The sequence below is a fragment of the Erinaceus europaeus genome, chromosome 17 (assembly GCF_950295315.1).
Source record: "Erinaceus europaeus chromosome 17, mEriEur2.1, whole genome shotgun sequence".
Classification (NCBI taxonomy): domain Eukaryota; kingdom Metazoa; phylum Chordata; class Mammalia; order Eulipotyphla; family Erinaceidae; genus Erinaceus; species Erinaceus europaeus.
In genome coordinates, this window is record NC_080178.1 from 71,856,578 (window position 1) to 71,883,277 (window position 26,700).

The window sequence follows — 26,700 nt, forward strand, 5'->3', positions numbered from 1 at the left end:
GACAGCTTTCAACCTGACGCTGTTGACTGGCTACGGAAGAAGGGCAAACGCTAGAAGAAGAAGAAGACATTCAAGAAACAAACAAAAAGGAGCCTTATTTATGCTGCTTGTCACAGGCAGCAGGTAGCACCCCGTGCCACCTCCTCCAGGTGCTGTGCTCAGTGTCCCAGAGTCCCTCGCCTCATATTACACTACCCAGGCGTTGTCAACGTCACTGTGCATCAGCACCTCCAAGGGCGCGTCTGGCCATGGAGAATGACCGCTCTACTCCAGCTCCAGATGTGTTGGCTCACAGACAAGTCTAAGCGTGGACTCGACATCTGGTCTTTTTCTTTTCAGCTTTATTGTGGCATATTTAACAAATAAAATCCCAATGTATTTAAAGAGCACGGCAGGATGGTAAGATACACACGCACATACTGTGGCAGGATTCCCACTATTAAGTGAATCAATGTGCCACGGGTGAGAGACTCTTTCCGCTGTGCTGCACTGCCTTTCTTACAGGTTCCTTAGGAAAATACATGTCAAGTGACCAGATGGCCCTACTTTATCAGTGAGCACCAGCCATACCAGCTGTATTCCTAAGCGGGTAGTTAGCAAATGACCACTGCAGGACACTTCAGAGAGACTTGGCTCCACCAGCACAGATGGCCCCCCAGCCCCAAGTGCTCACTGGTGTCCAGGTTAGCAGAAGCCAGTAGGCAGCCTTTGACCCTCTACTACACATAAATATATGCTCTTTTCTTTTTTTAATTTTTTGACTTATTTTATTTGTAGGACAGAGAGAAATTGATAGGGAAGGGGGATAGAGAGGAAAAGGGGGAGATAGACACCTGCAGGTGGAGACCGGGGTTGGGGGTGGCACGTAACTCTGGCTTTACTGCATGTGGAGAGAAAGGATGTGGCCTACTGCTCAGTCCCCAGACCCTAGTCCCACTCAACAGCTACGACCAGGACTCACAGCATCTCTGCATACCTGTAACAGTTGTTGTGGAATTTGTTGTAAGAGGAGAGGGTGATCAGACCTCCCCAGGCAGCGGACAGAGAGAAGAAAATCTGAGTAGCAGCATCCTTCCACACCTAAGGAGTAAACAGAAAAAGCAAGGTCACTGAAAGAGGCTGGCCTTGCGGAAAGGGGCACTCAGTGTAGCATCATGGCCCCAGGGGGAAGGCAGTCAGGACAAGCGGCCTTTGACAGCAATATAAATCTCCCTCTAACACTCACACACACACATCATTTGCACTTGAGGTTGAAAAAGCGGCAAATTCCTTGGGACATGTTAGTAAATTTGACTGAGTTAGAATTTAAGTCGACTCAAAGGAAAAGAAGTCAAGAAAACACTCAAATTTCATGTGTATATGTCCCACCATGTAAAACTTAGCAGAAGGGGAGAATCTTTTCTATAGCTGAGTACACTTTCTAAAATAATAATAATAATAATAATCTGCAACGACATGGGCTGGAGAGAGCTCCTGTGTAGGGCAGGGAGTGGGCCTTGCCAAGCAACCGGCTTAGCTCAAGCTCCAGCACCACAGGAACGGTGCTATGGCTTTAGAGGAAAAACCAGCCAGTGCTGTGGTCTCTCTCCCTCTCGCCCTTTCTACTCTTGTCTCCTTGTTTCCCCATCAGAATAAAAGAAGGCCCAGGGAAAGTAGAAATTGTGCACATGCAAAGTCTTAGTTAAAAAACAAATAAACAAACAAAAAAAATATTTGTAACAGCATAAAGATTCATAGAGACACAATTCAAGTATTTTTTTATATTTCTTTCTTTCTTTCCCCTTTTGTTGCCCTTGTTGTTTTATTGTCGTTACTATTGTTGTTGATGTCGTCGTTGTTGTATAGGACAGAGAGGAATGGAGAGAGGAGGGCTGTGGATTTAGAGTTGTGGATCATGGCTTGTTTACACAGGGTACACAAAGACAGCTTCCTGTGTGCTGGTCTCGTGCTGGTGTTCAGATGTCTCTGGGCCCGACAAATGATACTCGCTGGGGTTAGCCTAAGTGCTGTTATTTTCCAGGCCTCGGAGCCCATTCCCAGCACACTCTAATTAGTAACAGAGAAGTGGCGCAAGGTGGCCCAAAGCTATTAAGTGAATTTCATTCCTCATTTTGGCCTCCTCTACAGCTCCAGATATAGGACAACTGTTCCAGGAACCTGAAAACCCCCAGATGGCCACTTTTCACTAATGACTTCCGGAGTGCACAGTGTACTGAGGTCATCAGGACCTTGTGAGGGTGAACAGAGGGGTGCCCTGCGGAAGGAGACCTGACCCACTCTGTCAAAGCATGTCCCGGAACCAGAGCCAGTCCGGGGGCCACAAGGAGACCGTAAACCCACCGTGGCATCTGTGAGCTTCTCCCACTTGGGTGTGATGAAGTACCAGATCCCGGCTCCAGCTCCTGGCAGGGTGACTCCTCGGATCAGGAGGATCACAAGCACGACGTAGGGGAACGTGGCCGTGAAGTACACCACCTGGAAAAGCCATCGACAGTGGGACCGGCTGAGCACAGGTGCCAGCGCTGAGTGTCCCCTGCCACCTGGACCCTGGCGTCTGGTCGTGAGGACATCAGGGCAATTTCCCCCAAAACTCTGCAGGGAAGGCAGTGAGGCACATGTGAGTCGGAGAGCTGAAGTCCCTGGAGGGACACACAGGATTGTGGGGTGAGTCAGCCTGTGATGAGAAGATGGAGATGTCACTCCAGCCCATCACTCAGTGCAAAGCTCTCTGAGGAACTGCTGAGCCCCTAACTCCATCATTAGATTTCAGTCCTTCCTTTTCCCATACTTGGGAGCTACTCTCTTCCCCGAAATAGCTTTCTGGTCCTTTTTCCAACTATGACACCATCCCCCCAGTCAGTAACTTAGATCACCTGCATATTAGTCTTTAGGTGCAGGCAAAAACAGGGTCATGGGCCCCATGGAATAGACCTAAAATAGACCTACTTGCTTTTTCCAAAACAAAGACCTCAAATTTTCATCTGCAATATTCCAGCCTTTAGGTTCATGATTAGTCAATAATTTGTTCGGCTTTCTTTTTTTTTTTTTTTTCCTCCAGGGTTACTGGCGGGCTCGGTGCCTGCACCACGAATCCACTGCTCCTGGAGGCCATTTTTTCCCCCTTTTGTTGCCCTTGTTGTTGTAGCCTCGCTGTGGTTATTATTATTGCCATTGTTGATGTTGTTCATTGTTGGATAGGACAGAGAGAAATGGAGAGAGGAGGGAAAGAGAGAGGGGGGGAGAAAAAGATAGACACCTGCAGACCTGCTTCACCGCCTGTGAAGCGACTCCCCTGCAGGTGGGGAGCCGGGGGCTAGAACCGGGATCCTTTGGCCGGTCCCTGCACTTTGTGCCACATGTGCTTAACCCACTGTGCCATCGCCCAACCCCCTTTGTTGGGCTTTCTATCTTAACTCTTTTCAGCCACCAGGTTTCAGATGCTAACATGATGCCAACCTGACTTCCCTGGGCAGACAACCCCATCAAGGTGTCCTGAAGCCCCATCTCCCCAGTTCCCTACCCCACTAGGGAAAGAAAGAGGCAGACTGGGAGTATGGATCCACCAGTCAACACCCATGTTCAGCGGGGAAACAATTACAGAAGCCAGACCTTCCACCTTCTGCACCTCCCATAATGACCCTGGGTCCATGCTCCCAGAGGGATAGAGAATGGGAAAGCTATCAGGGGAGGGGATGGGATATGGAGATTGGGTGGTGGGAATTGTGTGGAGTTGTACCCCTTCTATCCTACAGTTTTGTTAATGTCTCCTTTTAAAATTAATTAATTAATTAATTAAAAAGAACTGAACACATTTAGGATTTGAGGGCAATGGGCAGCTGTGAGCTCCTGGACAAGCTTTGAAGCTCTCTGAATCTCTGTTTCTACATCTGTGAACTTAAAATAACAGCACTTTTCTTCAAAACAACTGTGAGGACTGAGGAGTCCTTGCATGTGTGGCACCTAGCATTGTGCATGCCTTATGGTTGCTAAGTGCAGTTGAGTCCAGCAAACACTTATCCTGAACCTACTGTGCGCTAGAGCGACCGTCAGCTGCATAAGGATGAAGGGGCTGGTGACTCGGGATGCTCAGTAGCCATGTCTGCAGTGAGCTCAGAAACTATCCCCAGAACTTGGAGACAGGGAAGAGCACTGTGCCCACCCTGGAGGTTTAAGAAAAGATCCACAGAGATGGCTCCTGAGCTGTGTTCTCAGAAGCAGGTGTAACTTAAAGGAGAAAACAAAAGGTGGGAAGGCGAGGTCGGTAAGGTAGGCGTTTAGGGGGTGAACTCCCGCCTCGCACTGTCTGGACAACATCAAAGTTAAGGATGAGGAAAGGGGCTGGGGACATGAGAGGAAGCCTGGAGTGCCCTTCAGAGGATGCGCCTAGTCTCTGATGAGAGGCAAACAGAGGAAGATTTGGGAAGGAAAACCGGCACATCTTTGGGACCGAGTCTGGGCTGGATAGGGCTGCGTCCCTATCTGTCAGTCAAATCTCAAGAGTCAGGAGAGGGTTTGGGGGCCAGGACTGTCAGAGCTCAGACATAATGGTCCTTGGAGCCCGAGTTCTTCATAACAGCTGGGTCCCTTGGGGGGTGGCATAAGCTCTCCAAGTATCAGTGTCCACACACGGGCTACTGGAAGATGGTCTGGGTGTCACTATACACAGTGTCATGAGCCTGAGACACTGGGAACAGAGGTGCCATTTCTGTCTTGTCTAGTACTTGCCAGTCCTAAATTTGCTGTCCCTCCTTCTTGGGGCCTTTTCTCTAGCTATTCCCCTGTCTGCAATGTCCTCCCCAGTATTTACTGACTCATTTCCAGGTTCATCACATCCTGAGGCTAAGATTCAGCTCCACAAGCAGCTGTGTCCCAAATGGCACTGCGACATTTGCAAGAATGAGGTTAAGCTATCTCCCCTACCACCAAACCCTCTCTGCTCGTGAGGTGAGTTAGACAGTCAGCTGAGGGACAGGCAGGTAAACTGCCCCCATTTCCTTCTGCTGCCTTCCTTCCCACAGGCCCCAAGAACTCCAGCCCAGGAGAAAGAGATAGAGACCATCTCACATGCTGGTTGGTGCACAGGCCCCAGGGTCTGGGCATGGGGTCCAATTTAGCAGGAACTGGCAGACGGTGGATTTCAGTGGGTGAAGACTTATTTGAAGATTTACAGGAGATGGACTGGGAGCAGGCTAAAATTAAGATTAAGATATAGTTCTTGGGGTCATTTCACTAGGAATCTGGGGTACTAGGGGCCAGGTGGTGGAGCACCAAGTTAGGCGCATAAGGCGCAAAGTACAAGGACTCGCTCAAGAATCCTGAATCGAGCCCCTGGCTCCCCACCTGTAGGGGGGTCACTTCACAAGCGGTGAAGCAGGTCTGCAGGTGTCTGTCTTTCTCTCCCCTTCTCTGTCTTCCCCTCCTCTCTCCATTTCTCTCTGTCCTATCCAACAATAACAACAACACCATCAACAACAATAACAACAGCAACAACAAAAAATGACCTCCAGGAGCAGTGGATTCGCGGTGTCAAAGGACCCATGTTTGAGCCCCTGCTCCCCCACCTGTAGCGGGACACTTCATGAGTGGTGAAGCAGGTTTGTAGGGCTCTCTGTCTCTCTCTTTCTCTCCCAATCCCCTCTCTATTTCTCTCTATAGCCAAAAAAAAAAAAAAAAGAAAGGAAAGAAGGAAGGAAGGAAGGAAGGAAGGAACCTTTATAACTCCAGCCCCTATAATATTCCTTGCACTGCACGTCTCTCAGGTCATCATGCATGACAGCAAGGTCAGGGCCAGAGGGGGGCACACTCTCAGGTAGACCCCACTCGCACTTAACGCACTTCCACCTCCTGCCTGTGTGGGTGGGAGACACCTCACTGCATAGATGGAGGTGCTGGGGACCTGGAAAGCCTGCAGCTTGGTTGTCAGTGCTGGGGATGCCTCAGCTATGAGTCAGGTGTACAACTTGGCACATTCAGGCACAGCTCACAGCAGGGCCCTGAACAGGTGGCAAGGTGCAGCCCCACCAACCTGCACTGGCTAATTAGGTCAGCGCTATGCTGCGGCCTTTCCCTGGGCAAGACAGCATGGCCCCTGAGGTCAGAGGGGAGGCTCTTGACCTTCAGCCTGCCTTCTGGTCACCTCGGCTGCTTCAAGTCTGGCTGCTCACAGGGGAACGGTTCTTAAGAAGCAACTGGCCATTCTTGTCTCCCAGGACCCTGCTTCTTGCTGCAGGAGAAAGAGGACATCACTGTTTCTTAGAAATGTTTGGGTTGGGGTCGGGCAGTAGCAGCGGGTTAAGCGCACAGGACACAAAGTGCAAGGACAGGCTTAAGGGTCCCGGTTCCAATCACTGGCTCCCCACCTGCAGGGGAGTCGCTTCACAGGCAGTGAAGCAGGTCTGCAGGTGTCTATCTTTCTCTCCCCCCGTCTTCCCCTCCTCTCTCCATTTCTGTCTGTCCTATCTAACAATGACATCAATAACAAAAACAACTACAATGATAAGAAAAAGGGCAACAAAAGGGAAAATAACTTAATATAAAACAAAGATAAAAAAAAAACGCAAAGCGCAGGGACCGGCGTAAGGATCCTGGTTCGAGCCCCCGGCTCCCCACCTGCATGGGAGCCGCTTCACAGGCGGTGAAGCAGGTCTGCAGGTGTCTATCTTTCTCTCCCCCTCTCTGTCTTCCCCTCCTCTCTCCATTTCTCTCCGTCCTATCCAACAACAACAGCATCAATAACAACAATAACAATAATAACAACAACAGCTATGACAAAAAAAAAATGCAACAAGTGCAACAAAATGGGAAAAATGGCCTCCAGGAGCAGTGGATTCATAGTGAAGGCACCAAGTCCCAGCAATAACCCTGGAAGCAAAAAGAAAGAAAGAAAGAAAGAAAGAAAGGAGAGAAGAGAGGAGGAAAGAAAGAGAGACACCTGCAGCCCTGCTTTGTTGCTTGTGAAGTTTTCCCGTGCACATGGGGACAGGAGACCTGAAGCCAGGTGGTCAAGCATTGTACCACGTGCTTCACTGGGTGTCTACCACCACCCAACTACTACACCCCCATCCGGACCCGACACATTTCTGTGTGCACATGTCTCTAGCTCTCCCTGATGACAGATCCACCAGTACAATTCTGCTTGAACAAATCCTTGGCTGTTCTTACTGAGCAATGGACTGAGTGATTCTGCTACAACACCAAGGTCATTTCCAAGTCACAGAGAGCAAGGAATACAGGAAACCTCAAGACGCACTGGGTGTTTAAAGGTCAAGCTAACAGTCCACTTTCCTGCCACCTCAGAAAAATAACCAATTCCTCTCTGTGTCTCTTTCCCTCTTTCCCTTCTCCTCCCCCTCTCACTTTCTCTAACCAATAAATAAATAAATAAGAAAAAGAAATAAACAATAAATTCAATTTCATAATGTTTTGTCAGAGCCAGAGGGTCCTCAGGAACATCAGATCCCAGCTCTCATTTCACACAAGGGGAACCTGAGGTCAGGAAGGAAACAGAGTCCTGGCCCTCAGCCCACCCAGCTAAGCTTGGACAGAATTGTGTTTGTTAGAGCTGTGGGCTAGGCGAGGTTAAGTGACCTCACTTTAGAGATACCAAAAATGATGTCTCCTGAAATAGCTGAGCTAAAGAAAATTTGCTTTTCATTTATTGGCAAAGAAATAATAAAAACCAACGGCAAACTAGAAACTCTATTAAGTGTCATCATCCACGGGCAGATGTCCCAGCTGAGCAAACACCAGGCCTGGAGCCACCTCTCCCCACCTCATGTGATCTTAAGATGCTGCACCTGGCTTGGGCAGCCAGACAAAACTGACAAGAGTGCACCAGTTGAGTCCCTTCGGTTCCAGAGCATAAGAAGGTTCTGGGGGCAAGGACAGGGGTCGATAGCATAATGGTTATTATGCCTAGAGCTCTGAACAAAGTCCCAGGTTCGATCCCCTGTACCACCATCAGCCAGAGCTAAACAGTGCAGGAAACACTGAGTAGGTCTGCGTGCCTTTTTTTAAAAAAAAATTATTTATTTATTTATTCTCTTTTGTTGCCCTTGCTGTTTTATCATTGTTGTGGTTATTATTGTCGTCGTTGTTGGATAGAGCAGAGAGAAATGGAGAGAGGAGGGGAAGACAGAGAGGGAGAGAGAAAGATAGACACCTGCAAACCTGCTTCACTGCCTGTGAAGCGACTCCCTTGCAGGTGGAGAGCTGGGGGCTTGAACCAGGATCCTTACACCAGTCCTTGCCCTTTGTGCCATGTGCACTTAACCCGCTGTGCTACTGCCTGACTCCCAGGTTTGTGTTTCTAAGGAGCTAAACTGTCTTGTGCAGCTAGTGAGCAGCAGGTTTTGTGTCTTGGTAGGGCATGGGGAGCACATGTGACGGGGCTGGTAGAGTCCTGCACCCTTAGGTTTGATCCTCACAGTAGACTGGCTGTCGCCGCACTAAGCCTGGCCTAGCCAGCTGTACCAGAGCCAACTCCACAGCCTCTGGTCCCGTTTCATCATCACTGTCATTCGCTGGAGACATTTTCTGTTTCAGCTGATCATGAACTCATGATAGCTGAGTATTATTCTTGGCTGTTACCAAGCTGACTGATGAAGCCCTTAGCAGAGTTTTCCTAACGCATCAGGAAAATGGAGGAAAGTACTGACTCTTACAGCAACAATGGTCGGCACTCTCCGAGGTTTCCTGGGCTTGCTTACTGTCTTCTGTGAATTCCATGAGAGTTCCACCACCTCCAAAGAGTCAGTCAAAAGGCTGGCTAGTCAGGGTGGCTGAGTGTTTGCTCAGCCAATATCCCACTGGCAGGACCACCACCTTAATGCTAAAGGCACGTGAGCTGAGGCTGGGAGAAAGGCTGCGAAAGTAGCCAGACACACTTTACCATGCAGAGAGCCTGCGCTCATGCCCCACTCCCCACCTGCAGGTGGGGAAGCTTCACAAGGGGTAAAGCAAGTCTGCAGGTCACTCTCTCTCTCTCTCTCTCTCTCTCTCTCTCTCTCCATTTCCCCCTCCCATCTCAATTTCTCACTGTCCAAAGGTAGAGGAGAAAGAGGAGGAGGAGGAGGAGGAGGAAGAAAGGATGGAAAAGAAGGAAGGGAAGAAAGGAAAAAATGGTCACTGGGAGCCAGAAAGTGATCTTTTCCCAGCTTCTTGAAGGCAGCACTAACCGACCTGGCAGTTAAGACCAAGAAGCAAAAGTCAGCAGCATGAATTACAGTGCTTAATGAACCACAGTGCTTAGTGAATCGCAGTGCTTAGTGACTGAGTCCTCGTGAGGCTCTAGCTACAGAACGAGGGGTGGTTCCTGCCAGAAAAGGACAAGCACTAATCACAGCACCCTCCCTCTGCGCCCCCCCCCCACACCTGTCAGGAGCTCTGATACATTTGTCTCCTTTCATCCTTTAAGACTGTCCTGGCGATGGAGGGGGGGAGGGGTATTATCTTATGTTCTAAAGAGGAAAGGAGTCATTTGCCAAGGTCCCAAGCAACTCAGAACCAAGAACCGCTTTTGTTTCTGCTCCGTGCCACACCTCCCCAGGGTGTCCCGGGGCTTTCCTGCGATGAATTTGATTCTTACTTTTCCGGAAGACTTGATTCCTTTGGCCAGGGATGCGTACACAATGACCCACGCCAAGAAAAGACAGAACGCGAGTGGCCACCTGATTTCCCCCGGGTATTCAATTCCCGCGGAGATCTTCAGCACGAAGTACCTTGAGTGGGAAAGAGGAGAGGGAGATGACAGTCTGCAGGCTTTGTTCTCCCAGCAGCCAGGAGGCTCCAATGAACCCACCAGTCCCGCACTCCCCACCGGGACTCCGACAGCAAGAAGAGATTCATTCCATGATCCGGACACGGGCTGGAGTTGTCTGCATTTACCCTGCTTCTTGTGCGTCCACGGTTACTGCTGGGCTCCACACTCACACAACCCCGAATTAAACCTTTTAATTTGATTTTTTAGGCAAAGGGTGAAAGACAGAGAATTGAGAGGTGTCACAGTTCTACTCCATGCTGGACAAGGCCCCCCATGCATGTGACCTCAAGCGGTGACCAGGAGCTTGGATCTGGGTCCTCATCCACAGGAAACCGTGCACTGGACCAGGCACTCTCTCTCCCAACTCAAATACCCTGCTTCTAGGCAGGTGCTGGGAGGCCTCTACCAGACCATACCAGCCCCCTCAGATTCTCAAGCTGCCCCAGCAGGACAGCAACCTGGGGCCCCTGCCCAGCCCCCCACAGGCACCGCTAAAGATGAGATCTTTTTAGAAGAACACATCACTGATAGAAACTCCAAACTGTCTGAGATTTGTATTTTTAATATACTTTTCTATTTTTTCACAAGAATGTATCCCAGTAGAATCCGTACAGCTGGCAACTCCGGGAGCGGCAGCAGCACGCCCAGTGGGGCACTCACAGCCCAGGCTGGAGGCCCCACTTCTCACCTGCAGGAGGGAAGTTTCCTGAAGGTGAAGCAGTGTTGCCAGTGTCTCTCTCTCCTCTTTTCCTCACAATTTCTCTATTTTTATCATAAAGAAATTAAAAATGGGTGGGCAGAGGTAGATAGCATAATGGTTATGCAAACAGACTCTCATGCCTGAGGCTCTGTCAAGTCCCAGGTTCAATCCCCCATACCACGATAAGCCAGAGCTGAGCAGTACTCTGGTTAAAAAAAAATAAATAAAAAAGAAATTAAATATGGAGGGAAATGGCCACCAGCAGCATCAGATTAGCTTTGTAGGCATGAAGCCCCGGTGATAACACCGTGGCAATAAAGAAAGAAATTTAAAGTCTGCAGAGTAGTCAGATTAAATGACTACAAATGCCGCTCTGTATTTTAATTCAAGTGACACTGGACGTGTCCCTAGACTCTAGCTGGCTAAAATATTCCAGTATGTTCTGGCTGGGTCTCGTTCAAAACACATCTTCAAAGACAGAGACCAGCTGCAAATGGAAGAGGCCACTGGCGGTCTCTCTGTGCTGAGAAAGCCACAGCCTGTCCGGTCTCCCCACAGCCCTGGCAAGCAGCAGGTAGCCTTCCTCTTGAGGACGGGAGACGGCTGCTCACAGAACCGTGAGGCTGGGACAGTCTAATCATGCATCCTGGATGAAAGCACTGTGTCTGCAGGTTGGTGTTTGTCTGTAAGCTGGACAAAGAACCAGCCAGACTCCCGACTCGACAGAACTATAAAGAATGACCCAGAATATTCTGACCTGCTGAGGAAAATGAAGGCAGCAACTCTCCTGGTCTAGCCAGTCACCCTGAGGTCAGCTGGCCAGTGGAGGCTGCTAGGGCTATTTTGCAGGACAGAGTCATGCTTGTCAGAGCTGCAGTGGCCACCTCTGGTGACGAAGGCTTGATGTACGTGAGTAGAGAGGGAAGGTGCAGGCAGAGGCAACCCTGCCCTCGGGTCACCCACACATTCAGTCTGCAAGCTGGAAGTTTGTTCATTCACTGGGTTCCTCTTACATGAAGAAGAAGAGAAAAGAAGAGGAGAGGAGAGGAGAGGAGACAGGAGAGAGGAGGGGAGGGGAGGAGAGAAGGAGAGGTAAGGGGAAGAGAAGAGGGAAGAGAGGAGAGGAGAGGAGACAGGAGAGAGGAGGGGAGGGGAGGAGAGAAGGGGAGGTAAGGGGAAGAGAAGAGGGAAGAGAGGAGAGGAGAGGAGAGGAGACAGGAGAGAGGAGGGGAGGGGAGGAGAGAAGGAGAGGTAAGGGGAAGAGAAAAGGGAAGAGAGGAGAGGAGAGGAGAGGAGACAGGAGAGAGGAGGGGAGGGGAGGAGAGAAGGAGAGGTAAGGGGAAGAGAAGAGGGAAGAGAGGAGAGGAGAGGAGAGGAGACAGGAGAGAGGAGGGGAGGGGAGGAGAGAAGGAGAGGTAAGGGGAAGAGAAGAGGGAAGAGAGGAGAGGAGAGGAGAGGAGAGGAGAGGAGAGAGGAGGGGAGGGGAGGAAAGAAGGGGAGGTAAGGGAAAGAAGAGGGAGGAGAGGAGAGGAGAGGAGAGGAGAGAGGAGGGGAGGGGAGGAGAGAAGGGGAGGTAAGGGGAAGAGAAGAGGGAAGAGAGGAGAGGAGAGGAGAGGAGAGGAGAGGAGAGGAGAGGAGAGGAGAGGAGAGGAGAAGAGAGGAGAGAGGAGGGGAGGGGAGGAGAGAAGGGGAGGTAAGGGAAAGAGAAGAGGGAGGAGAGGAGAGGAGAGGAGAGGATAGAGGAGGGGAGGGGAGGAGAGAAGGGGAGGTAAGGGGAAGAGAAGAGGGAGGAGAGGAGAGGAGAGGAGAGGAGAGGGGAGGGGAGGGGAGGGGAGGGGAGGGGAGGAGAGAAGGGGAGGTAAGGGGAAGAGAAGAGGGAGGAGAGGAGAGGAGAGGAGAGGAGAGGGGAGGGGAGGGGAGGGGAGGGGAGGAGAGAAGGGGAGGTAAGGGGAAGAGAAGAGGGAGGAGAGGAGGGAAAGGAGAAAGAGGAGGGGAGAAGGAGAGGAGAGGAGAAGCAAGGAGAGGAGGAGAGAGAAGAGTAAAGAAGAGAGGAAAGGAAGAGAAGAGAGGAGAGGAGAGGAGAGGAGAGTAGGAGAAGGGGAGGGGAAGGGAAGGGAAAGAGGAGAGGAGAAAAGAGTTGAGAGGAGAGAAGAGTTGAGGAGAGAAGAGTTGAGGAGAGGAGAGGAAAGGAAAGGAGGAGAGAAGAGAAGGAGGAGGGGTGAGGGAGGAGGAGGAGAAAGAGGAGGCATCTTACTTGAAGTATTCTTCACTCCCACTGACAAATGTCTTATTGGCCTGGCTGGTGAAGTTGACCGCGGTCAGGTTAGGGTAGGCGGCCACACAGAAAGTCGAGTTCTTGATCTGTATCTTGGGGTGCTCAGTGATAACACAAGAATCTGTTCAGGAGAAGGCAAAGCAGAGATGGTGAGGTCTACAGGAAATACACCCGTCTCTTGCTTGTGATTTGAAAACAGAATCGAAACACTCACTCAGTGTTGGAGAGAAGCTGTGGGAAGGCGGGAGATGGCCAGACTACGTGGGGTGAGCCCCAGTCCTCGCAGCGCCCCTCACCCCAGCCCCCCTTCTGGGGCCACGTTGTGCTTAGTGCTTTCTGTGTATATTTCTCGCGTAATGCTCACGGAAGTCTATGGCCGAGTTTTCTGGATCTATCATGTCTGTCTGTCTTTGCTTGTTGTCATCACCAAACTTTTTACAGCTACAGAGTACTTTTCTCAGAGAGAGAGACAGACAGACAGACTGGGAGAAAGGAGACGGCAGCACTGAAGCTTTCTCCAGCAACAAAGCAGGTAAGCAGACTTGCCAGGCCAAGTGAAATCGTTTCAAATGTCTTGATACAAAATAACACATGCAGCCTAACCACACTGGGCCTGCTAATTCAAGCCCTCTGGGACAGAACAGGGCTGAGCTGATGGGCTCACGATTCATCCAGAGAGCTCAGATGAATTCCGTCATCTGCGCAAAACCCGATTCTATGGCTCGCAAGGTCGTTGGCAGAATTCAGTTAAAAGATGCCATGAATGAAAAGCAGACCCATGCAAAGTTGGACTCAACTTGGTTTAGCCATGAGAAGCCATCCTTGTCTTGCTTTTTATGGGACAAGCATGTGGAGGCCCACACCACCACTCGCCAGCCCTAACTCAACCTACTTCCTCACACAAGCTCCAGAATATCTTTAAAATAAGATAGATACTGGGACTCGGGTGGTAGCGCAGTGGGTTAAGCGCAGGTGGCACAAAGCGCAAGGACCAGCATAAGGATCCCGGTTTGAGCCCCGGCTCCCCGCCTGCAGGGGAGTCGCTTCACAGGCAGTGAAACAGGTCTGTAGGTGTCTATCTTTCTCTCCCCCTCTCTGTCTTCCCCTCCTCTCTCCATTTCTCTCTGTCCTATCCAACAACAACATCAATAACTACAACAATAAAACAAGGGCAACAAAAGGGGATATCTTTTTAAATATAAGATACTTACTAAAGCATTATAAGAATCCTGACCCCCTAGTTCTTTATTCATTTTTAATTTGTGATTTAAAAAATATATATATTTATTTATTCCCCTTTGTTGCCCTTGTTTTTTATTGTTGTAGCTACTATTGTTGCTATTATTGATGTCGTCGTTGCTGAATAGGACAGAGAAATGAAGAGAGGAGGGGAAGACAGAGATGGGAAGAGAAAGACAGACACCTGAAGACCTGCTTCACCGTCTGTGAAGCAACTCCCCTGCAGGTGGGAGCCGGGGGCTCGAACCGGGATCCTTACGCCAGTCCCTGTGCTTTGCACCACCTGTGCTTAACCTGCTGCGCTACTGCCCTACTCCCAATATGTGATTTTTTTTATTCCCTTTTGTTGCCCTTGTTGTTTTTTATTGTTGTAGTTATTATTGATGTCGTTGTTGTTGGCTAGGACAGAGAGAAATCGAGGGAGGAGGGGAAGACAGAGAGGGGAGAGAAAGATAGACACCTGCAGACCTGCTTCACCGCCTGTGAAGCGATTCCCCTGCAGGTGGTGAGCCGGGGGCTCGAACTGGGATCCTTACGCCGGTCCTTGTGCTTTGCGCCACGTGCGCTTAACCCGCTGCGCTACAGCCCGACTCCCCCAATTTGTGATTTTTTAAAAAAATACGTATTTATTAATTGAATAGAGACCAAAAGAAACTGAGAGGGAAGGGGGAGACAGACAGAGAGAGAGAGAGAGAGAGAGAAAGGAAAAAAAACACCTGCAGGTGCTGTTTCACTGCTTGTGAAGCTTTCCTCCTGCAACTGGCAGCCTGGGGCTCGAACACAGGGGCTTGTACATAACAGCATGTGTGCTCAATCAGGAGTGCCACCACCCAGCCCCTTGACTGGCTGTTTAGGACAGAAGCTATCAAGCTATCTTTCTCCACCCCATACTTCCTCCATAGGATTACTGCTGGAGCTTGGTGCCGGCACTGCTGCTGGCAGCCATTCTCTCCACTTTATTGGATGGGACAGAGACACACTGAGGGGGAGAGGGAGACAGAGAGGGAGAGAGAAAGAGAGACACCTGCATACTTGCTTCACTCCATGTGAAGCATCCCCCTGCAGGTGGGAACCAAGGGCTCGAACCCAGATCCTTGCGATGGTCCTTGTGCTTTGTACAATGTGCGATTAACTGGCTGTGCTATGGCCCGGCCTCTAGACCAGAATTTTTCAAAGAGCGGTCTGACACTGTAGTACCAGGGAATTCTGGGGGTTGTCCTGCACTCTGGGACATTGAACAAGGTCCTTGTCCTCTGCGGCCAGGTGCTCAGAGCAGCCCTGTGCTCCCTGTTGTGACATGGCCAAATGTCACCTGCGACATCTAGCTGAGCTTGACACCCTCTGGATTTCGTCATCAGAATGCTTTCTCATTCGACATTGTCTTCTTCAGTCTAGAACACGGGGTTTCAGGCGTGGGGGGGGGTCTGACCTGAGAGCAGGCAGACACTCTGAGGGAGAATCTGTTTCCTCCAGCAGCAGCCTAGAGACAATCACAGCTCCACTCTTAAACATTTCCTGAGAGCAAGCACAGAAGTCATTCCTCCCCCTTCTGCCAAAAACCATGTGCAGCCCCCACGACTGAAGAGGCTGGCAACAAGCAGGCGAGACCGCATCTGCTTCCCAAAGTGCGCGGCTTCCCTAGGAGTCTCTGGAGTGTCACCGCGCTGCAGCAGGACAAGGTCACGTGCGTCCTGCAGCACTGCAGGACGGCTCCAGGCTGACTCCAGGCTGCCGCTGCAATGCCCCTTTCCCGCCGCTGGGCGGCGCGAGTGTGCCTCCCAGCACACAAGCCTTTGGGCCGCCCACCTCGCCAGAGCGCTCTGCGGCCCAGCACCCCTGAACAAAGAACAGCGATAATGATCCGGCTCAATCCGAAGCTGTTGTAATGGGATTCTCTCTACGTGGGCAATGGTTAATAAATGAAAGGCTGGGGAGAAAAGGAATCGTTTAATTAAAGTTCTAATGAAAATTAAGTCGTTCCAGAAATAGAAATGGTATTTAGGCTGTTCCCATTTTAAATGACCCAGCCACTCCTCATTTCACAGAGCAGTCAGACTCGCTCTCTACCTATGAACAAAGCCAGGCCTTTTGTCTGGGGCTGAAGCAAGGTCTTGGATGCTAGAGTCTCAGTGTGGAAACAGAGGCCCCGACCAGATGCCCTTGGCTCTTCTGAAAGGACCAGGACAAATGGCCTCCTGCCGGGAATGAAGGTTATCTTGGGGGTTGCCTGATTCTTCTCCTGGGATGGATGCCCATTACCGCAGGGTGGGATGGCCGTGGGGTTGTATGGGCCAAGACCGTGGGTGTTCGAGGTCAGTTGTGGGATTGTGCACTTGGAGAAGGAGTTTTTTTCCCATTCCCTAAACAAATCTCTCTTGGATGACCATTTGCAGAAGTGCCCAGAATATCTGTCCTGACATGTCCAGTTGGGCAGTGGTGCTATAAAGCAAGCTAAATCGTTGCAGGTTAGCCCCCCAATATCTCCATCACTACAGGAATCCCCCCCAAAGGACCCCTAAGTCAAGTAGGAATATATACGCATGGTGTCTTTTCTGTCCATGTCTGGGATACTCTGCAGCATATGGAAAAATGCCAGAAAGCCAGAGGCAACCCAAACCATGTGTTCAGTTTGCTTCACACACACACACACTGGACATACGTGAAAATACATATATAGATGTATTTTCTCACTAGCAAATATACAACTAGGATAGAAAGGAAAAATGGTTCCAAATCTGCAGACTGGAATTCTGTGTATCACATTATATACTCTTCTATTCCTATGTATACTGTCAGTAGAAATGAAATTATAGGGGCTGAGCAGTGAACACCCAGCAGGACACACACATTATTACAGGCAAGGACCCAGGTTCATACCCCCGGTCCCCACCTGCAGGAGGAAAACTTCACGAGTGGTGAAGCAGGGCTGCAGGTGTCTCTCCTCCTCTTTCCCTCTCTATCTCCCCCTCCTTTCTCAATTTCTCTCTGTCCTATCCAATAATAAGCAAATAAAGGTGAGGAGGGATGGCCACCAGACATGGTAAATATAAACCTGCAACCCACTCTTACATTTAACATGACAGAGTGGGGATTTGCCCAGGCTTTTATGAATTTTAAGTTGTTAATTACTTTATTGGGGGGGTAATGGTGTATAGTACAGTTTATGGATTTTCATTTTTACCAAGTATAGAATATTTCATATTATGGATATAATTTATTTGATCCATGAAATGATTAAATAACTATCTGAAGTGCTGTCACACACCTGAGACTCTAATACTTCACAATACTGAAAGTGTGGCTGCCAGAAGCAATCTCATAGAATCTGATACCTTTCTTAAGAAAGGTGCCCTGAACTGGAATTATTAAGTCAAACTACTGTTCAGACAAGTTTTCTCCCCTCAGCCCCCACAGAATCTCCACTACAGGTGTCAATTAGAGAATAGCTGACTGATGTCACTCTGTCGGGGCTGATGGAGTCGAGTCCGCTGGACCACAGACTCTTCAGGATCCTTGGATAAGCAGAGAACAAGGGCAACAGGGCTCAGATGCCACCGTTGGCTCAACCTTGTGCTCTTGTCACCTAAGAAACAGTGACCATGTTACCTGTCCCTTTGAACTCAGATGGCTTTCACCAGTAATAGCAGGGACGTGTGGTGGGTGTGTGTGTGTGTGTGTGTGTGTGTGTGTGTGTGTGTGTTTGTAGGAGACAGACAGAGAGATCACCGGAGCTTCATCGCTCTGGGCTTTTTCAGACAGAGAGACAGAGGGAGAGGTGGAGAGAGATACCACAGCACTGAATCCAGTTCAGTGGAAGCCAGGCTCATGACAGAGTAGCAGCACCAACCGAGTGAGTTATCTTGCCCACCCCCGAGACACTATTTTCTTTCTATTTTAGCAACCAGGATTATCACTAGGACTTGTGCCTACATGACTCTATGATTCTCGACAACTTTTCTTTTCCTTTTTTTAATAAAGAGTGACAGAGAGAGCTAAAGAGGGAAGACAGAGAAGCACTGGGGCATTGAACCCATGTCTTTGTGCATAGTAATGAGCTCCAAATACCAGGTAAATCACCACCCAGTCCCAGAGACATCATTTATATGCTGAGGATCATTTTGCATAGCGGTTAGGAGGATAGTCACTGGAGACCTAGCCAGATCTACCACACAGATGATGATGATAATGATGATGATGATGATGATGATGGCCTCCAGGGTTATTGCTGGGGCTCAGTGCCTGCACTACGAATCTACTGCTCCTGGAGGCCATTTTTTCCATTTTGTTGCCCTGGTTGCTGTTGTTATTATTGTTACTGTTGCCATTGCTATTGTTGCTGGATAGGACAGAGAGAAATTGAGAGGAGGGAAAGACAGAGGGGGAGAGACAGACACCTGCAGACCTGCTTTACTGTTAGGCAACCCCTCTGCAAGTGGGGAGCCGGGGCTCGAACCAGGATCCTTGTGCCAGTCCTTGTGCTTTCTGCCATGTGCACTTAACCCGCTGCACTACTGCCCAGCTTCCTGCCACAAAGATTATTCTATGAGCTTGAGCTCCAGGTTTTCCCTGTAAGACAGAAGTAATAATAGAGCCATATGCTGACTTCCTGTCCAACTCAACATTGAGAGTATGACTAGACCGGCTTGGCACAGTGTCTGTCACACAGTAAGCAGCATTAGTCATTTTATGCAGAGTCAAGGTACTACACAAATAGTTCACGAGGCTGCTAGCAGAGCACAGGTTTCTGCACTTCTCTCCTTCTGGGGGACACTGACCTCAAGTGGCCTGACAATTTCCCATGGAGTCTGAGTCATAGCAGTAGCCCTCCGCCCACAGGCAGCCCCTTGGGAAGTGACTTCCCCTCAAGGCTCAGTCTGGAAAGATCAAGCAAGATTCTGGGATGATCTTGAAGGATTCTCAGTTCCAAACCCAGTATCTAAAATGAGTACATTTTGCCTCTCAGTGGCTACCATTTTGGGAAGTCACTCCTGAAACTCGTGGTGGTGAACGTGAACAGTTAGTGGGTTCTGTCAGACAGCTCTGCAGATGTGGCTGCTGAGGGGCAGACAGCAGGGCCAAGATGGCAGGACACTGCAGTCCACAAATGCTTGGGGGTGGCCTCGTGAAGAGATGTGGGAGAATTCCAAGCTAGGAGTTCCCACCCTTGCTGACCTTCAGGAATACATTCCCCTGGCTCCAGCTTCAGGTAGTTTGATTTAATCAGTTGAGGTGGGTACAGATATTCTGGGTCCACGTGGAACTGGGATCTTTATTTCCCAGGTGGTCCTGATATGTAACAGCTTGGATTTGAGACCCACTGCTATAAACTTTGAATCCATCAACATGAAGACTATAAAAAAGGAGGACACTGAGACCCAGAGAGTCAAAGACATGCTTGCTTTTGGCCACACCACTGCTGTGTCTCACACCTGAGAACCCTAGCAAAGTCCCAGGTGCACTGGGGTTGGGTTTACTGGCGGGTCTCCTGTTCTGGCTCTTCTGTCTTATCAAAGTCTCTCTGGGTGGGGGCTGGTCATGGTATGGATGTGTACACACCTCTCTGGAAAAGCTCTCCAGTGTGGATGAACACTTTCAGGTATGTGCACTCCAAGTATTAAGTAACACCCTGGTTCTGAAGCATGAGGACTCCAACAAAGGAGAAGTTTGTGGGTGGGTGGCAGGAGCACAGAGGCCAGTGACAGGAGTCAATCTTATTATGACACTCCAGGACACTGCAGGATGCTGATCTCTGCACAGATCCAGCATAAGGAGAACAAGTGGTCAGCCAGGGGACAGAAGAAACTTTGTTTCTTGGTCCCCTAAAAATGACCAGACCCTTCCATGGTGACTGACACTGGCACCTCCTGTTTGTAGAGTCACATCCCTGTCAAGTTGCTATCGTAGATTTCATTGCTTCTTCTTCCTTTATTTTTTTCTTACTACAGTCCCATGAGGGAGGTAGGATGAAGAAAAGCATTATTATTTCTATGTTTCGAATGAAGGAAACTGAGCTAGAGAGAGAATGTAGGACAGGATTGCACTGCACAGAGGAGTCACCTTTCTTGCCCACATCCAAATGTAGCAAATCAGACTAAGTGGTGGACCTGCCAGTCTGCATTTTCAACAGACATTCATTGAGAAAGAGAAAAAAAAACTGCTTATACCTGCTCTGGCCACAGGCTCCTTAAATGTTCGAGTCAGTATAACTGGTCTTTGTTTTAATCCTTGTGTCCCCAGCACCTAGCACAGGGCCCGCAAGCAAACTAGGTGCACCCTTAGTATTAATTAAGCAAATGGATACTTCTGCACAGACACTCCTAAGAGAGGCACCTCCAAACTTACCTAGCAACAGTTTGGTTTTGTCTTTGCATTCTGGTGTGTTCCAGGGGTTGTTGCAGGAGCCCCAGGGCAGCACAGACACAAAGGAGGCAAACAGGTAGAAAAGTGTGTAGCAAATGATCACATTGTAGTATATGGCTATTAGGACAGAGATGATCAGCATCGCGATGCCACAGCCTGTGGAAGCAAAATTGCCAGGGGGTCATTCCATCCCAAACCCTGTGGGACTCAGACAATTGGGCACAGGGTGGGGGATCTAGGTCTCGGCTCTCTTGAACAATCAGACACACTAGCAAGGTGTGAATTCTTAAGACATTTGTCCGTGTACTGAATGATGCCAGAGATGATCTTGGGTCACTTTAGGGGTCCCCGACAGTGGAACTGATTGAGTTACATAAGGAGTTCATCTCGTCAGGCAAGCAGGGGGACTCACCTTGCAGGGCTGGGATGGCTTTCCACACAGACACTGGCCCCTGGCTGGCAAACTGGCCCAGTGAAACTTCTAGGAAGAAGATGGGCAACCCAGCCAGAGCCAGCATCATCAGGTAGGGAATGAGGAAGGCACCTTGGGAAGAGAGATTGGACAGTGAGAATACAAGGAGTCCAAAGTGGGGCTTGGCCCACTTCACCTTCAGGGCTGGGGTTTGGGGGCTGGGAGCTGGGAGCTGGGAGCTGGGAGCTGGGAGGTGGGAGCTGGGGGTTAGGAGCTGAGAGCTGGGAGGTGGGGGTTGGGAGCTGGGGGTTAGGAGCTGAGAGAGCTGGGAGCTGGGAGCTGGGGGTTGGTTGCTGGGAGCTGGGAGTTGGGAGCTGGGGGCTGGGGGTTAAGAGCTGAGAGCTGGGAGGTGGGAGCTGAGAGCTGGGAGCTGGGGGTTGGTAGCTGGGAGGTGGGACCTGGGAGCTGGGGGTTGGGAGCTGGGAGGTGGGACCTGGGAGCTGGGGGTTAGGAGCTGAGATCTGGGAGCTGGGAGGTGGGGGTTGGAAGCTGGGAGCTGGGGGTTGGGAGCTGGGAGCTGGGAGCTGGGGGTTGGGAGCTGGGAGCTGGGAGCTGGGAGCTGGGGGTTAGGAGCTGAGGGCTGGGAGCTGAGAGCTGAGAGCTGAGAGCTGGGAGCTGGGAGCTGGGGGTTGGAAGCTGGGAGCTGGGAGCTGGGGGTTGGAAGCTGGGAGCTGGGGGTTGGAAGCTGGGAGGTGGGACCTGGTAGCTGGGAGTTGGGAGCTGGGAGCTGGGGGTTAGGAGCTGAGAGCTGGGAGCTGGGAGGTGGGGGTTGGAAGCTGGGAGCTGGGGGTTGGGAGCTGGGAGCTGGGAGCTGGGGGTTGGGAGCTGGGAGCTGGGAGCTGGGGGTTAGGAGCTGAGGGCTGGGAGCTGAGAGCTGGGAGCTGAGAGCTGGGAGCTGGGAGCTGGGAGCTGGGGGTTGGAAGTTGGGAGCTGGGGGTTGGAAGCTGGGAGCTGGGGGTTGGAAGCTGGGAGGTGGGACCTGGTAGCTGGGAGTTGGGAGCTGGGAGCTGGGGGTTAAGAGCTGAGAGCTGGGAGCTGGGAGGTGGGGGTTGGAAGCTGGGAGCTGGGGGTTGGGGGTTAGGAGCTGAGAGCTGGGAGCTGGGGGTTAGGAGCTGAGAGCTGGGAGCTGAGAGCTGGGAGCTGAGAGCTGGCTAGGGGTTGGAAGCTGGGAGCTGGGAGCTGGCTCCCTCTCCTTTTCCTGGAAGCTTTTGACAGCAGGTCCTCAGGGACCCTTAGGAGCCCTCCTCTAAAGGTGCAAGGATAACTTACAATTTCCCACTGGACAGGTCACAAGGGGTTTTGTTCCAGTCCAGTTTATTTTTTCACTTTCTCATTAAAGAACTTGAATGTACCAAAGTAAAGTCTTTCCAATATTCAATATATCCTTGCCTTTAACTTCTGGAGTCAGATACACAAAATCACATCAACATGGTGACCACCTCTACCACCAAGAACCCCCAACTTGCCATGCTAGACTACAGAAGCTGTCCTCAGTAGTGATCCTACACAACTTAGAACAGCCAGGGATGAGACTTCTCTCTCTGACAGGAGGTCACTATGCCTACAGCCAGCACCAGTACCAGCCATCCTGCATCTTCCAATTTCCTTCTCCTCCTCAGAAGTTCCATCTATGCTTTAAGGTCAATCCAAATGCTTCCTCCTTCAGAGAAACGCCCTTCTCTGTCCTCCCATAGTGCCTCACTCAGGCACTGGGTACCTGAGAGTATGTACCTGCCTACCTCTTAAACAGATAGACCCTGCCTGCTGGTGTTGACCCTTCCTCTTTTTTTTTTCTTTTTGTCTCCAGGATTATCGCTGGGGCTCGGTGCCTGCACTACGAATCCACTGCTCCTGGAGGCCATTTTTTTTTCCTTATGTTGCCCTTGTTGTCTATCGTTGTTATTATTATTGTTGTTGTTGATACTGTTGTTGGATAGGACAGAGGGAAATGGAGAGAGGAGGGGAAGACAGAGAAGGGGAGAGAAAGACAGACACCTGCAGACCTGCTTCACCTTCACTGCTTGTGAAGTGTACCCCCTGCAGGTGGAGAGCCTGGGGCTCAAACCAGGATCCTTACTACTCCTGTCAGTGCCCTTCGCACCATCTGCGCTCAAGCCCAGCCCCTGGCCCTTCCTCTTTTTATTCCACAAACCCTCAGTCTAAAGAGTCATAGTGGGGTTGGATGTGGTGCACCTGGTTGAGAGCACCTGTTACAATGTGTAAGGACCAGGTTTGAGCCCCCAGTTCCCACCTGCAGGGGGAAAGCTTCACGAGTGGTGAAGCAGGGCTGCAGGTGTCTGTCTCTCTCCCTCTATCTCCTGCCCCCTCAATTTCTGGCTGTCTCAATCCAGTAAATAAATAAAGATAATTTTTTAAAATTAAAATAAAGAAGAGTAGTAGTAGGCCTCCATAGATTTGCTGAGGATTCACTGTGTGTGTGTGGGGGGGGCTCATTTAGGGTCATTTGGAAAGAGTTTGTGGGAATAACTATGGTCTTTGAAAGATCTGAACCAGGACACATTCTATTTCTTGGGTCAGAACCAGTTCAGGGTGAGAGATGCCGGAGACCAGAACAGCTGCTCCCTAAGAGGAAGACAAACTTCTCTCTCCTCCACTCTCTGCTTGCCCAGGTGCTGGCTTCACATCCTACCCTGGTCCCTGCAGAAAGGCTTTTCCTCTCTGGACCTCTCCCCAGGGCTCCCAGAAAGGGAAGCTGGGAGTCCATTTCTGTTCTTTCAGTGCAGCGTTTTTTTTGTTGTTGTTGTTGTTGTTTTAATATTTTATTTTATTTATTTTTACCAGCTCTGGCTGACCAGCTCTGGCTTATGATGGTGCAGGGGATTGAACCTGGGACTTCAGAGCATCAGGCATGAAAGTCTCTGCATAACTATTATGTTATTTACCCCTGCCCTCAGTGTTTTGGATAAAGACTTGGGCTGTGAAATCTTTGCCTTCTGCTCAAGGGAAGGAGGAGCGAATTCTCCACCACGCAGCAGCTCGCCGGAGCTGCAGTGGGGGAGGTGCTGCCTCCCCTCCCTGTGACCACTGTGTCTGCAGGAGCCCAGAGTGCCCCCCAGTTTGGCAGGCAGTATAAGCAGATCCCTTCAACACCAGACTCCCTCCTTTTCTGCTTGAAGCATCAAGCAGAAAGCCCATTAGAGAGAGAGAGAGAGAGAGAGAGAGGGCCTATATGTCAGTGGTCAGCACACTCTCTTGTTTGTCCTTCGACTGGAAGCACTCTGCACATCTCAGGAATCCTTAAGTGCTGAGTAACTAGTGTGCTCATTCGCAACTGTGGGTGACAGGGCTTCACACTGCGTCTCAGGCTACAAGCCAGTGCACCAAACTCAGGGAGCCTGGGGGAACTATGCTGCCTTCTGGAGTGAGGACCACAGTTCTGGTTTCTCTGGTCCAGGTGAGAGGCTGCGACAGGCAGTTCTCAGTACAAATGCTCAATTTTAGGGGCTGGGCGGTGGCGCACCTGGTTGAGCGCACATGTTGTAATGTGCAGGGACCCAATTTCAAACCCCTGGTCCCCATCTTCACAAGTGGTAAAGCAGGGCTTTGGGTCTCTCTCTCTCTCTCATTTTTGATTTCTGGCTATCTCTATCAAATAAAAACAAATAAAGATAATTTTTTTAAATTCTCAATTTAAAGGGAAGAAGTTAGCCAATATGGCAGCCATCACCCCACAGTGCCTCAACACGGGGAGACTGAAGAGGGGGACCTTGTGGTGTGGGGTTTCTCCTAAGTTGGTGGGGAAGAGACATATTGAAACAATGAATCCTAGAAGCCCTCACTTCAGAAACAACCTCCCAGCAAAAGTAGCTTCTTCTACCCAGTTAGGGCAGATGAAGTACAAAACAAAACAAAACCTGCTTTTGCTAAATCAGACCACTTCTGCTAACATCAAAATGGGCCTTAGCAGGAATGACAGATATACTGGTGAGCGCTTCTGTGAAGGACAGCCCCTTCTCTCTCTGGCACCTCTTTACTGGCCTGAGTCTCTGTGTTCTGGATAATCCAGTCAGGGATTATTCTATTATCTATAGAAGGGCTAAAATCTCCTGGTCATCTTAAATCGTCCTTGATTCTGGTTTCCAGGGCCGCCCAAGTACTGATCCAGAAGTTGTTTAGGTAGACACGTATAACCTCTGCTGAAGAATATGGTGGCTAAATTGAAGCCTGAACCACCCCACGTGATACCCACCTAGCTGGGGACCCATCACCAGAGCTGGACCGGAGGAGATGTGAGGGGCCACCCCTCCCAGAGTTCCATCTCCTGATGCAATCCTCTTGGACGTAAAACCCACTGCCAACAGTCCCCCTGACCTTCTGCTCTGCACTGATGTCCACAGGGAGGAGGCTGCCCAGAGCCAAACCTCCTTCCCTGTCCAGTTACCCCCAACCCCAAAGTGCCCACCCCATCATAACACAGGTGGAAAGAGTGGAAAATCCGTACCTCCCCCGTTTTGGAAGGCCAGGTAGGGAAACCTCCAGACATTGCCCAGCCCCACTGCGTACCCCACCATGGACAGGATGAAGTCCAGTTTGCTGGACCAGTTCCCTCGGGCCTTATTCTCATCCCCTTGCTCGTCCTCCTGGGGGGCGGAAAAGCACACAGTTGGATCACAGCCCCATCGGTTGGTCCGCAGGCAGGCCCCATTCTGCCCCATTCTGCCCCCACCCCCGTGCTGAGGGTCCTTCCCAGCAAGCAGGCCCCCATTTTTCAACTGAGGATGCACCAGCAAGCAGGACCCCAATTCAAAAGAGAGGATGCATCCACAAGCAGGGCCCTTGCCCCTTAGCCCTGGACCGAGCCTCTCAGCAAGCAGGCTCCCAGTTCTGATCTGAAGGCTCATCCTCAGCAGAAGGTGCCCCTGAACCTTCCCTCTCCAAGTCCTGCAGCCAGGACATGCCAGCAGGCAGCTTCCCCGGGTCTTGAACCTATAGACTGATGGCAAGCAGGTCCCTCCATCCCCAGCCCCTGACCAAGAATCCCTTTGGCAAGCAGGCCCCATGTCATGCCTGGAGTTCCCAGCAAGCACGCCCCTAACAAACCCTGACAGCCACCCCCCCCCCCCAAGCCCTCCACACACCCCTCCTCAGCTTCGTTTCTTCCACTGGAGACTCTGCTAAGGCCAGAAAAAGAGCTATGATGCCTGAAGCCAGTCAGAGGCCCTGCCTCCTGTGCTCTGCCAAAGCCGGCAGGCAGCAGAACCTGCCTGGTGGGCTAACTGGAGTGAAACACCATTCAGCATAGTGCAGAGGAGGGAGGATGGGGCAGGGCAGTGAGAGGAGGACCAGAGAAGATAGAGAAGGAGAGAGAGAGGGCATGTGTGACCTTCAGTCTGCCCCATTAAGCCAGTAGTCCTTTCTTACTAACTAGCTGGATAACCACATGCAGACAAGTCACTTCTGAGCTCCCATCTGTAAAATGAGGGGCTTGGAATAACTGTGTCTTGAAGTTCCTCCAGCCCCAGCAGTCTGTGAGTCTTAGGGGCGACCCTCTCTAAACATACACTAAATGGGGGGGGGGGGGTTTGCTTTGCTGGCCTTAAATTCAGAGAGGGGGTGGGGAGAGGAAGTCAAAGCTCTGAAAGTGTCTGGGGTATCTAGGATGGTACAAGGTCTGGTGGAACCAAAGCTTCTACCCCTGCAATCACTCTGCACTTCCTATTCCACACTGGCCCTAAGACCAAGGAGGATAAAGGAGAAGAAGCCATGCTCAAGGCTGAGAAAGAGAAAGAAGAATAAAGTGGACATCAGGCAAATTTCTTGATGATAAACAAAGCTGAAAACAGGCTGATGCAGAGCTGGGGCCATAAAGGACGCCTTTGTAGGCTTCTAATGTTTGCTAGAGATTTACAAGATGCTAAAATGATAGAGGTAGA

General features: G+C 50.6%; 1 protein-coding gene across 2 annotated transcripts in view; it reads right to left on the reverse strand.

The window, feature by feature from the left end:
- SLC6A5 (solute carrier family 6 member 5) overlaps window positions 1-26,700 on the reverse strand; it is a 75,613-nt gene that overhangs the window by 29,717 nt on the left and 19,196 nt on the right. Inside the window, exons 5-11 of one of the 2 annotated variants that reach the window (XM_016185085.2) lie at window positions 25,269-25,407; window positions 20,747-20,878; window positions 20,317-20,490; window positions 12,715-12,856; window positions 9,587-9,719; window positions 2,341-2,475; window positions 977-1,080 (exon numbers count right to left, since the gene is read on the reverse strand). In XM_016185085.2, coding sequence (XP_016040571.2) covers window positions 977-1,080; window positions 2,341-2,475; window positions 9,587-9,719; window positions 12,715-12,856; window positions 20,317-20,490; window positions 20,747-20,878; window positions 25,269-25,407 — 959 coding nt within the window. The remainder of the gene's footprint in view (window positions 1-976; window positions 1,081-2,340; window positions 2,476-9,586; window positions 9,720-12,714; window positions 12,857-20,316; window positions 20,491-20,746; window positions 20,879-25,268; window positions 25,408-26,700) is intronic. The other variant, XM_060177022.1, reaches the window with a different exon arrangement.